This window comes from Myotis myotis, unplaced genomic scaffold (assembly GCF_014108235.1).
Source record: "Myotis myotis isolate mMyoMyo1 unplaced genomic scaffold, mMyoMyo1.p scaffold_m19_p_5, whole genome shotgun sequence".
Taxonomy (NCBI): domain Eukaryota; kingdom Metazoa; phylum Chordata; class Mammalia; order Chiroptera; family Vespertilionidae; genus Myotis; species Myotis myotis.
This window is the reverse complement of record NW_023416357.1, coordinates 79,946,509-79,959,542: the sequence shown is the minus strand read 5'-3', so window position 1 is coordinate 79,959,542 and position 13,034 is coordinate 79,946,509. Positions and strand designations below refer to the sequence as shown.

The following is a 13,034-nucleotide window of genomic DNA, read 5'->3' as shown; positions in this document are numbered from 1 at the left end:
ATGAAATCTACCGGGAGCACTTATAATTTTCTCTACCAATGAGGAGAGTAAAAGACACCAGGCTTCTCAACCAGGAGCCAGTCCCTCTCTGCCCTGTGCTCAGACTTCCAAGCCCGTGGCTGAAAAAGGGCAAGTCCACACAGACGGGCCATCACTATAGCAGTGAGATCATGGCCCCTTCCCCATCTTTTGAATGAATAAAGAAACAGGATTACATCCCTGAATGGCTTTGTCTTTTATCTAAATCAGAGCAGAGTCTGATTTATTTAATTAATCACCCTGTTCTAGAAATAGTAGTCAGATACACATGCATGGACACAGTGGAACACTAGACACTAAAATGTCAACAATGATTGTATCTGAGAGTTTAATTATAGGTGAGTCTTGTTTCTTCTTTGTCTTTTAAAACAATTCTGAAAATTTTATTGGAAATTTGCATTGTATAATAATATAAATATTAACAAAAGTATATTTTGAAAAAATGAATTTGTAGCTAGGATAAAAATAATATAAAGGATGTCTTTCAACCATAATGGAATGAAATTAGAAATTAATAACAAAGAAAACTAGGAAACTCACTGCTATGTGGAAATTTAAAAATACCCTTCTAAATAATCCATGGGTCCTACAAAAATCAAAAGGGCAATTAGGAAATACTTTGAGATAAATAAAAATTAAGAGAAAGCATTCCAAAATTTATGGATGTAGCAAAAGCAGCGCTCAGAGAGAAATTTATGGCTATAAATGTCTACATTTAAAGAGAACAATGATCTCAAATCAATAATCAAACTTTTCTCCTTAACACACTGAAAAAAAGAGCAAACAAAACCAAAAGCAAGCAGGAGGAAGCAATGATACAGATAAGAAAGAAACTAATACAATAAAGAATAAAAAACAATAGGGAAGATTAATGAAATCAAAAGATTCTTTGAAGACATTTAGGTAAATTGACCAAGAAAAAAAAGATCCAAACTTCTGGCATCAGAAATGAAAAAGGGGAGATTATTACTGACATTAAAAAATTAAAAAACTATAAGGGGATATTATAAACAACTGTATGCCAATAAATAAGATAACTCAGATAAAATGGACATATTTCTAGAAAGACACAACTATAGAAACTGACTCAAAAAGAAATAGATATGCCCTGGCCAGTTTTTCTCAGTGGTTAGTGCGTGGGCCCTCGGACCAAAGGCTTATGGGTTTGATTCCTGGTCAGGGGCATGTACCTCGACTGCAGGTTCAATCCCTGGTCCAAGTGATAATATTTATGACATACTTGATAATGGATCTTTTTTTTGACAATGGATCTTATACATGACACCCAAACCTCAGGCAATAAAAGAAAAAATAAATACATAAATTATAGATCATCAAAATGAAAAATGTTGTGCTTCAAAGGCACAAAGAAAAAGAAAAGACACCTACAGAATAGGAGAAAAATTCTGAACTCATATATCTAATAAGGAATTTTTATCTAGAATATATAAAGAATCCTTACAACTCAACAACAAAAAGACAAACAACTCAAATGTAAATGGGCAAAGCATTTGAATAGAAATTTATCTAAAAAAGATACAAAGATGGCTAACAAATATATCAAAAGTTGCTCAACATCGTTAGTCATTAGAGAAATGCAAATAAAAACCACAATGAGATACCACTTCATACCCACTAGAATGGCTATAATAAAAAAGATAGAAAAATGTCAACCAAGTATTGGTGAGGGTGGGGAGAAATTCAAACCTTCATACATTACTGGTGGGGATATAAAATGGTGTCACTACTGTAGAATAAAGTTTAGCAGGTCCTTGATAAGGTAAACACAGATTAATATAGTATTTAGCAATTCCACCCCTGGGTGGAAGAATTAAAACCAAATGAACCCCCCCAAAATTGAAATAGGTTATCACAAAAAAAAGTACAGAATGTTTACAGCAGCATTATTCACAAGAGCCAAAAGGTAGAAACAACCAAAATGCTCATTAACTGATGAATGAACAAACATAATGTTCATATAATGGAATATTATTGGGTCATAATACATATAAAATACTGATACATACTACAACATGGATGAGCCTAAATTTTTAAAAACCAGCAACAAAAACCCACATATGTGATTCTATTTATATGAAGTGTCCAGCATAGGCAAATTTACAGAGACAGAAAGTAGATTAGAGGTTGCTTTGAGCTAAAGGGAGGGAATGTTAATGTTAAAAAGTACCATATATCTAAGTTGACAAAAATCCTATATAATAAAACCCTAATGCAGACAGTCCTTGGGTTATGTTGGACTCGACATATGTTGTTTTGTGGTTACATTGCCATCTCCCATTTATTTATTTTAAAAGAAGTTCCATCATTTTGACATATGTGCATATGTGCTTTATGTTTTTTTATTATTTATTTACCACAAGTAAAGGTCAGGAATTGTTATCTTTCTTTTAAATTTTTTTTTACTGTTTCACTTCATTACTGCTGGGTATGTGAGTGACATAGGTGCTTATGTAGGTGTGTTCCAACTTAGAGCAAAAATCACGTTACTTCACGCCATTGGAACAGATCTCCGATGTAACCCAAGGACCTACTGTATGCAAATTGACCGAATGGTGGAATGACCAGTCACTATGACGTGCACTGACCACCAGGGGGCAGACACTCAATGCAGGAGCTGCCCCCATGGTGGTCAGTGTACTCCCACAGGGGGAGCACCATTCAGCCAGAAGCCGGGCTCACAGCTGGCGAGTGCAGCGGTGGTGGTGGGAGCCTCTCCCACCTCTGTGGCAGACATACATCTCCCTAGGGGTCCCGGACTGTGAGAGGTCACAGGCCGGGCTGAGGGACTCCCCCCAGTGCACAAATGTCGTGCACCGGTCTTCTATTAATGTAGGTAATATAATGATGACTGCACATATCTCTGAATGTCCTAAAAACAATTTTTCCATTTCATTGAGTTATGATTGACATAATTTAAGGCATACAGCATAATGACTTCATATACATATATTGTGGAATAATGATCATAATAAGTTTAGTTAACATAAATCACTGTACATAGCTAAAAATATTTTTCTTTCTGTGTGATTAGAACGTTAAGAATCTAGACTCTTGTTTATCTTATAACTGAGAGTTAGTATCTTTTGAGCACCTTCAACTAAAACTTCCACCCCCAAACTCTGCCTCTGATAACCACAAATCATTTCTTATTTTTCTATGAGTTTGGGTATTTTTTTAGATTCCACATATAAGTGCGATCCTACAGTATTTGTCTTTCTCTGTCTGACTTATTTTACTTAGCATAATGTCCTCAAAGTCCATCCATCTTGTTGCATATGGCAAGATTTTCTTCCTTTTTATGGCTGAATAATATCCATTCTATCTATTATCTAGCTATCTATCTATGCCACATTTTTTATCCATTTATCTGTTGACAGACACTAGGTTGTAAAAATGATAGAATTGCACATTTTAAATGGCTGAATTATATCGTATGTGAATATCTCAAATGAGCTGAGAGAGAGAGAGAGAGAGAGAGAGAGAGAGAGAGAGAGAGAGAGAAGAGGTGGTGAAAAGAGGGAAGACATGAGGGAGAAAGAAAAAAATACAGTAGTCTACATACTTAGGCAGAAAAAGAATGGGTCAAGGAAATTAAATTTTAAGAGCTTCTTGATATTTTCCACAAAGGGATCTTGTGGGTTGTTCAGGGAATCGATGTTCACTCCAAATGATGTGCCAGTAATCACATCCATGCTGTAGGCCCCAAACATGCTGAGTAGAGAAATAAAGACATACAAAATTAAAGTCAGCACCTCTTTACTATCCTTACCAACACATACAATAGGAAGGACACGTAAATTCATATGCCCAGGCAAAGACAGGTAAAGAGCCACACAACTGTCAAAACCACCGGCTGGATCACAAAAGAATCTTTGCTCCTGTCACAGTCAATCATGAGGTGTTTATCAGATGCCAGTGATACAGCTGGCCCTGTGCTGGGTTATGGGGACACCAAGGCAAGTTAGACCCACCTGTGAGCAATAGGAGGTCAGTCAGAGGGAAGAAGACCCATAATCAGGCAAATTACAGTAGTGTGTTTTGAGTCTGGACAATAGTAGCCATACTGTGCTTGAGCAGGACCAAGGGTAGGTAATGACTCCTCCCAGTGGAATCAAGAAAGGTGACATTGATCTGGGTCTTGCCTCACCACAGTGTCTATACTCAGAGCTGATTCCGCTTCAGCACCTGACAGAACAGCAGCACCCTGGTCTGAGTTGCCAGGAATGCCATCGCTCCTTCTCTGCACTCCTGCTAAAGCTCCTGAAAGACCCACTGTCCTCAAGTCCAGTGATCTCAGGGGCACATTCATTTCTGTAAAATGTAAGAACTAAGAATGTTTCTGGTTTAAGAAATAATTTTAAAAAATCACCCCAAAATCAATTTGGGGGAATCCCATAAGTAAGTGATCATTTATGTCCCCAGTTTCCCCAGATGAGTCCCACTTTACGTGTGCTGTTCCTGCATAGTTAAACATATCTTAATTTAGACAATAAATGACATGCTCACCCTACCCATAGTCTATACAGGACATTCTTTAATTTGAGACTAAAGAAAGGAGAAGTGGTGGGAAGGTTTAATATTTCATATTTTGCTGATATCCTCACCAAAATCATGAAGTTATTCCAAGTTCCACATTGTAACTTCCCTGCTCCACCCACTGCTCACTAATACATACCAGTGCCTTCCCCTGCCAGTATTTCACATCCTCTATACTGAAAACTTTGGTACAATCATGTTTCTACTTTCTAAACTATGTGTTTTTGTCTTCAAGAATATCCAGGGTGACAAGTAAGCAGACAAATTAATCCTGGTTCATGTACACAGGAGAAGATCTTTCTCTCCTGGCTGCCCTGCTTTTTGGAGGAGCCACATCCTCTTGGGTAGCCCATTGGAGTTCTAACACCACACACCCACTTCTGTCTGGTCATTACAGTAATTCAGTGGGAATTGGGCTCTGGCAGGCGGCTGGGGGGGGGGGGGAGTCTTGAGGATGAGCTCCAAATCCCAGCAGCTGGCCTCCTACTTACTCTTTCAAGGTGATGGGCTTGCCTTTCTCTGCTTCTTTCCTCATGTTGCTGACCAACCCATCTGCATACTGGCCAATGATGGGGAACATCTAGACACAAAACACAACAACACCCGCAGTTAAATGGGAAGACTCGAGTACTAGAAGACCTGGCTTTCTCAAGCATGGAGCAGTAAGTGATATCTTATAATGAATCTTATAATGTCACTTCTAGGACATAAAGATAAAAGACCATTATTAGGAAGCTCAAATTCAGCAAGATATCCTTGGAAAGAAACGATCTTACTTTCTACCTGTCCCCGGATGCATTCTTTAAATATCGAATTAAATATCCTCTTATACTCTTACCTCCTTGAGCTTTCCACTGGTGAAGGTTGGAGATAGCAATGTTCGTATTCTCTTCCAAGTTTCATCCTCAGCTACAGAGATGGCACTTTTCATAAACCCCACTGCAGGAAAAGACTAGAATTAAAAGCAAAAGACATTTTGCCCTGCATAAGTTTTGGAGTTCTCAACAGTTGAAGAAAATTTGTTAAATGGGCATCAATTATTCAACAAATATTTAGTGACTATCTACTTAGTAGCAAGCCCTATGCTAGATACTCAATAAATATTTATCCCCAACGTCTAGCATCTCATGAAGGTGCAGGAGACATCCAGCCACCTGATGTGGTTTCCAGCCTTTATTATAATCATGTTTTTCAGTGCAAATGACCCATGTGTTAGGGAAACTGCTTTTTCAGGGGAAAACATAGGAATAAGTCCTAATATATCCTCCAGGACCGTGCAGAATAGAAAGGGATTCTTGACTGTTAGCCAGATAGCTTTGGTAAATTGTATATTGCCTCAGACAAGTTGTCTTTTTACTTATATATACAACATAAGCAACCTGAAAAAAAGAATGTCTTGAAATGGTGATTTTTTTTACAAAAAAGTAGTTACTACTTAAAAGATTAGGAATCTATTTGTTATCATTAAAAAATAACAAAATCACGTGGAAATTTGTATATTTTTCCACCAGTGATAGAAGGACAAGGAAGAGATAATTCCATTTCTCAGGCTGGGACTGGCCTATCAAGCCACCCTACCTACTTGACACTTATTTCCATCTTTTAACACTATGTTTTGTTTTAAAATGTCTATCTCCATTGTGCATTCATGATTTTTAAAAAAACTCACCAACTAGGAAGAGAGAGAAAGTTTCTCAACTTGATAAAGAGCATCTACAGCTAACATCACATTTACTAATGAAAGCCTGGAGTAACATCACTAAGATGGCAACGTCAGAGATTCCAGCTTCCTTTGCCCCACAAAGAACAATTAGACAGCTATCCACACACAAAAATAGGTCTAGGAGAGTTCAGTAGTTCATTCAAGAATCTTCAGCCACCGAGTGGAGAAAAAAACACACAAAACAACCCTGAGAATAACTGAACAGAATGGGTAGGGAGAATGGTTTCCTTTTGCCTGCATCATGTCACCCCCCAGGCCAGCACCGCTCGGTGCCAGGAGGGAACTCCGCAGCCTGAGAGACTTGCCCTTGCTGCGGAAGGAACAACAGGGTAAGTGCCAATTTTCTCTACCCTTTCAGGGCGCTGTACAAATGGCCTGCTTCAGTTTCACTATGCCCACTCTGCTGGCTTAGATGAACAATCTAGTGACAGCAAAGAACAAAGAAGAGAAGGAACTGCTAGTCATGATTTCCCACGTCCTGCTCTGCAGAAGACCCCACCAGCCCTCAACAGCTGCTGAGGAAACCAATAGCCAGCACAGCCTCTGTGAACACCCTGCTGGTTTTGCTGCTGATAGTTCCACAGGATTTCACACTTGCAGATTCTAGCATCCTGAGCCCTGCCTTCCCGCCCTCCACGCTCACTAGAGCTGCCCCGAGTTGTGCTACCACCCTGAGTCATGGGATCTACTCCAGCAGCCAACACTGGCGTACGTGGCTGGGCTTGTGCATAGTACCAGCCCAGTTCCCTGCAGCTGTTCGGTGAGTGCTTAGTATCAGGGTGGCTGCCTGAAGGTCCAAACCATGCACCTTTGGAGAGATGAACAAACCCAAACTCCCTTGTAATCTGCTCCAGCCCAGCGCCTCCTAAATAGGACCTGCCCTTGTTTCCAACAAGTCCTACAGTCCACTTCTTCTCAAGATACATATTGCTAGGGGACTTGGCAGGTCAGAACCTGTCCCTCCCACCTGCTAGTACATGACACCAAGCTCAGACAACAGTCTTTTGGGCCAGTTCTCCACCAGAAACATTAACTTTGTTTCACAGATAAACAAGCATGTGAGGTATGTGCCCAAGGATCTGGGGTCCAGGTGGATGTGCAGGTGGGGCTGCTTTAGGTCTAACTCTAATGAGACATGCGCAGATATAGTGGTTTAGGAAGACAATACGAGGGCCATTCAGAGAGGAGGCCTATATTTTTGTGCTGGCCTCCCCTCCCTGCTTTCCTTCCCGCTGCCATTTCTGGCTCTGCAGCCCAAGACAGTCATCTTCTAGGCAAGTCTGCCACACATTCCCCCGAGCTGGGCATGAGCTGGTTCCTGGATCCTTCCCTTAGGAGGAGTTGTGTGTGTGGGGGGGGGGGGGGGGAGGGGGGTTGATGGGTGAAGGATAACCTTTTTACAAATGGTGTTGCAGCAAATAGACATCCATACGGAAAAAAAAGAACCTCGACCTACAGTTCACACCTTATGCAAAAATTAGAACAAGATGGATCATATACTTAAATGTACAACATAAACCTATATAATATTTAGAGAAATAGAAGAAAATCTTTGGGGCCTAGGGCTATGAGAAGAGTTTTTGGACTTGGGCACAAAAAGGCACCCATAAAAGGAAAAATTGATAAATTGGCTTCATCAATTAAAAAAAATGTTTGCACTGCATAGGACTCTCATAAAGGAAAGGGCAAGCTACACACTGTGACGATAAAAGAATAGTAAGAGGAAGACTTATGGTGATGGAACAGTTCTGTCTTCATTGTGGTGGTAGTTACACAAATCTATATGTATGATAAAATTTTATAAGCAACACACACACAAATGAGTGCAGATAAAAATATCGAAATCTGAATAAGCTCTGGATAGCACCAGTGTGAAATACCTGCTCTGATGTTGTGCTATACTTATATAAGACATCACTATTGGGAGAAACAGAATGAAGGGTACATGACATGGGACCTACATGGATATATTTTCTGACAACTTCCTGTTTATTATTTTTTCTTTTTTAAAAATTAAATCTTTATCGTTCAGATTATTACATTTGTTACTCTTTTTCCCCCCATAACTCCCCTCCACCCAGTTCCAACCCACCCTCTGCCCTCACTCCCCACCCACTCTCCTCTTCCATAGATGCACGATTTTTGTCCAGTCTCTTCCCGCATCTCCCACACCGCTTTCCCCCCGCAAGAATAGTCAGTCCATTCCCTTTCTATGTCCCTGATTCTATTATAATCACCAGTTAATTCTGTTCATCAGATTCTTTATTCACTTGATTCTTAGATTCACTTGTTGATAGATGCATATTTGTTGTTCATAATTTGTATCTTTACCTTTTTCTTCTTCTTCCTCTTCTTAAAGGATACCTTTCAGCATTTCATATAATACTGGTTTGGTGGTGATGAACTCCTTTAGCTTTTTCTTATCTGTGAAGCTCTTTATCTGACCTTCAATTCTGAATGATAGCTTTGCTGGATAAAGTAATCTTGGTTGTAGGTTCTTGGCTTTCATCACTTTGGATATTTCTTGCCACTCCCTTCTGGCCTGCAAAGTTTCTGTTGAGAAATCAGCTGACAGTTGTATGGGTACTCCCTTGTAGGTAACTGAGTTTCTTTCTCTTGCTGCTTTTAAGATTCTCTCTTTGTCTTTTGCTCTTGGCATTTTAATTATGATGTGTCTTGGTGTGGTCCTCTTTGGATTCCTTTTGTTTGGGGTTCTCTGCGCTTCCTGGACTTGTAAGTCTCTTTCTTTCACCAGGTAGGGGAAGTTTCCTGTCATTATTTCTTCAAATACGTTTTCAATATCTTGCTCTCTCTCTTCTTCTGGCACCCCCATAATTCTGATGTTGGTACGCTTGAAGCTGTCCCAGAGGCTCCTTACACTATCTTCATTTTTTGGATTCTTTTTCATTTTGCTTTTCCAGTTGGGTTTTTTTTGCTTCTTTGTATTTCAAATCTTTGACTTGATTCTTGCGATCCTCTAGTCTGCTGTTGGGAGTCTGCATAACATCCTTTATTTCAGTTAGTGTATGCTTAATTTCCATTTGGTCCTTTATCATAACCTCAAGGGTCTGACTAGATTTCTTTAGGATCTCACTACATTTATCGGCGGTCTCACCAGTCTTTTCGAGGGTCTTACTAAATTTATCGGCGGCTTCTAGAAAGTTCTTGAAAAAACTTACTAGTGTGGTTTTGAACTCTATATCCAGTCATTTGCTTTCCTCCATTTCTGTCATTTGTGTCCTTTTTCTTTGTCTTCACATTTTTTTATGCTTCCCTGTGTTGATAAAGTAGTTTTCTGTGCTAAGTGTCCTCTAGGGCCCAGTGGTTCAGCCTCCCCAATTACCTGAGGAGGACACTCTTGGTGCACCACCTTGTGGTCTTTGTGCACAGTCTTGTTGTAGTTAAGCCTTGATTGTTGTAGGTAACACTGGGAGGAATTGACCTCCAGGCCAATTGGCTGTGAGAATCAGCTGTGACTGCAGTGGGAGAACTTCTGTGCTGGAGACACCCCTCTGGGGCAAGACTTGCTTCAATGGGGCTTTGGTGCTCACTGAGTCTGCCCCCTGAGTGTGTCCTTTAAGGGTCTGAGGAGGTGAAAACTGGATGGTTCCACGCTGAACATTGGGCACACTCGCTCCTGGTTCTCTAGGGAGGTGCTAATCTAGCCTTTGCCTGAGGCTACCCAGCAAAAGCCTCCCTGCAGGGCTTGGGCTGGGTGGGTCTCACAGGATCAACAGGGCGGGGCTAGCAGTTATGGCTGCTCTCAGTCCTGCCCTCAGAGGCTCTGCTTCTCAATGTCCTGGTAATCACTGCAAGCACCTCCGAGAGAATGCTGCCCTAGAGTTCGGACCGATGCCAGACAGTCCAGTTTCTCCCGTATAGGTCTATGTCCCCAAAGACTCACCCAGAACTGGAGCTCAGAGCCTGAGACTCCCTCCCGATTGCAAAAGACAACTGCACCCTCAGTCACCAGCCCACTCCGCGTGCACCTCTGTACCTTAGTATTTTACTTCCGCAACGCTCCTCCTCTGAGTCTCCGTAAGCTTTTCTCTTTCCCTCTAGTTGTAGAATTTCCACTCAGCCAGCCTTCTGTGGTTCTGGATGATGTCTGTTCCGTCTTTTAGTTGTATTTTTGAGTTGTTTTGCGAGGCAGCAAACTCTGGTGTTTACCCATGCCGCCATCTTGGTTTCTTATTTTTTCAATATTAAATATAAATAACAATTTAGTTTTAAAAGGAATGAATACCTACCCGCCGATTTGTGAAGACAGAATAACATTCTTTCACTAGGATTGCTTTGATCATGTCTGGATCCGTGATCGCCAACACAGGCTGCCGACCATCATAGAACCTAAATTGGGGAAAAAGAGCTGATTAAAATGAACAGGACAGCCCAGGTGGTGTGGCTCAGTGGTTGAGCGTCAACATCTGAATCACCAGGTCACGGTTCAATTCCTGGTTAGAGCACATGCCCGGGTTGCGGACTCAGTACCCAGAAGGGTATATGCAGGAGCCTATGTTCAATGATTCTCATCATTGATATTTCTACCTCTCTCTCCCTCCAACTTTGTTCTTCTTTCTCAGGATTGCTGTGGCTCTTTGGGGTCTTTTTTTAGATGAATTTTTGGAGAGTTTGTTCTAGGTCTTTGAAATATACTGTTGGTATTTTAATGGGGATTGCATTGAATCTGTTGATTGCTTTCGGTAGTATGGACATTTTAATGATGTTGATTCTACCAATCCATGAATATGGTATGTTCTTCCAGTTGTTTATGTCTTCTTCTATCTCTTTTTTCAATGTCCTGTAGTTTTCCAAGTACAAGTCTTTTACCTACTTAGTTAAGTTTATTCCTAAGTATCTTAATTTTTATGGTGTAATGGTAAATGGGATTGTTTTTTTAGTTTCTCTTTGAGTTCATTATTGGTTTATAAAAAGGTCATAGATTTTTGGGTATTAATTTTGTATCCTGCTTCATTGCCAAATTTGTTTATTCAGGTGGTGTTTTTGTGGGAATTTCCTATACCAATCTTTATAAGTTTTTGTATGTTTCAAATATTTCATTATCAAGTTATCAAAAAGAAAGTTAAGTTAGTAAATAGAAGAAGGCCAGTAAATTATCTGAGAACAGAAAAAAAGAACATACACACCCACCCAGTTACTTAAAAATATACTTTTGAAGATATATAAAAACATTAAAAATGCATATGACATAGTATTAGATGAAAAGTGTAGACATACTGATCACAAATACAAGAAAATATGTCTGCAAATACAAAAGACTTGGAATGTAAAAAAAAAATAGAGTAGAAATATGAGTGATTACTTTGCCCTATTTTCTAAAGTGTGTTTACTGGTTTACAATTGCTTAAAGGAAGTATTTTAACTATTAGAGAGAAGTCCTTGGTTGGTAGAATCAAGTTTAGAAATATTTAAAACAAAGGACAAAGAGAATAAAACATACAAAGGAGCGTGCACTATTCATTTAAAAATATTTTCTTTTCATTATATTTATTCTATCTGTGGGTCCTAAGTGGGCCTCGGGCCCCATGTAGGAGACCTCAGCCAGCAGCAGGGCCACTTTTAACACACACACCACACAAGCTGACTCTTTCTGGGATATTTCCCAACCTGGCCATCTCCTGGCTGGTTTACTATAAGTTGAATTACATGAGGTTTGCTATAAGTTTAGTAACACTGTCCTCTAGCATTTTATTTTTTACTATAAATCATTTCATTAACTAGAATATAATGGGAGGTTTCCCACAAGTCTTATCTATTCTTTCTTTGACACCTCAGAGGACTTTCAAACCGTTTTGTGATCCCATATAAAAGTGGATGAGGACCCCTGCACTTAACGCTGCCCATTTCCAAAATATCTTCTGAAGCTCAGAAGGTGTAAGTGGGTGTCAAGTACATTTAGTGTTGAAGCACTGATATAAGTAATTGCGGTGGCACTTAGATTGGTCAGATTGATTGACTATATTTCTTGGATGATTCCCTTCTCCCCATCGTGTTTTTCAAAAACACCTGGGTGGAGAGACACAAGGTTTTGGGTAACCCTCTACATTTATGACCTCACACCAGCCTTAGAGTTTGTTACAATACCAGGCAACATTCATATTCTTGGTACCCAGCCCTGACACTACGGATTCGGTGTTGCTGGGGACTAAACCCCAAGAATCTGCATGTTTAACACACTCTCCAAGCTGGTGCTTATACACACCCAAGCGCGAGAACCACTTTCTAAAGAATGAAAGTGACTCCATGCTGAGCTCACAAGTGGTCAATGTTGGGAGGGCAGTTGGAGCTGGGCCAGTGGTGACCCAGTGCTGTGTGTTCCCTCTACGTAGCCTCTCTGGACCCTGCCAGCTCAGTAGAACCTTATTGTTTCTGCGGATTTGAAGAGTATGAGAAAGTACTGAGAAGCAAAGTCTTTCCCTCTTTGCTTTTAGGACACAACACCACGTTACACCTCTCCTGCGGCTCTCACCACACCTCCAGCAGCTCCGAGTGGGAACAGCCGCTAAAACTGGCCAAGACCACTTTGCAAAATCCTACAACTCTTCAAAGTCAGTAGAATAGGGTAGGTAACGCAATACTTGTATAAACTAAGCCTCTATTGAGAAGTCTTGGCTTAAACATTTTTTAAAACCCAAACTCCATATGTGTGGAGGAAGTAAAAACAAAGCCAAGCAGATATGGTTTCCCATTCTGT

General features: G+C 40.2%; 1 protein-coding gene across 3 annotated transcripts in view; it reads right to left on the bottom strand.

The window, feature by feature from the left end:
• The window catches only part of LOC118656485 (cytochrome P450 3A12-like), a 203,134-nt gene that overhangs the window by 16,409 nt on the left and 173,691 nt on the right, over positions 1 to 13,034 (bottom strand). For all 3 annotated transcript variants that reach the window (XM_036309918.1, XM_036309919.1, XM_036309917.1), the window contains exons 4-7: positions 10,570 to 10,669; positions 5,435 to 5,548; positions 5,088 to 5,176; positions 3,623 to 3,771 (exon numbers count right to left, since the gene is read on the bottom strand). In XM_036309918.1, the coding sequence (XP_036165811.1) occupies positions 3,623 to 3,771; positions 5,088 to 5,176; positions 5,435 to 5,548; positions 10,570 to 10,669 (452 nt within the window). The remainder of the gene's footprint in view (positions 1 to 3,622; positions 3,772 to 5,087; positions 5,177 to 5,434; positions 5,549 to 10,569; positions 10,670 to 13,034) is intronic.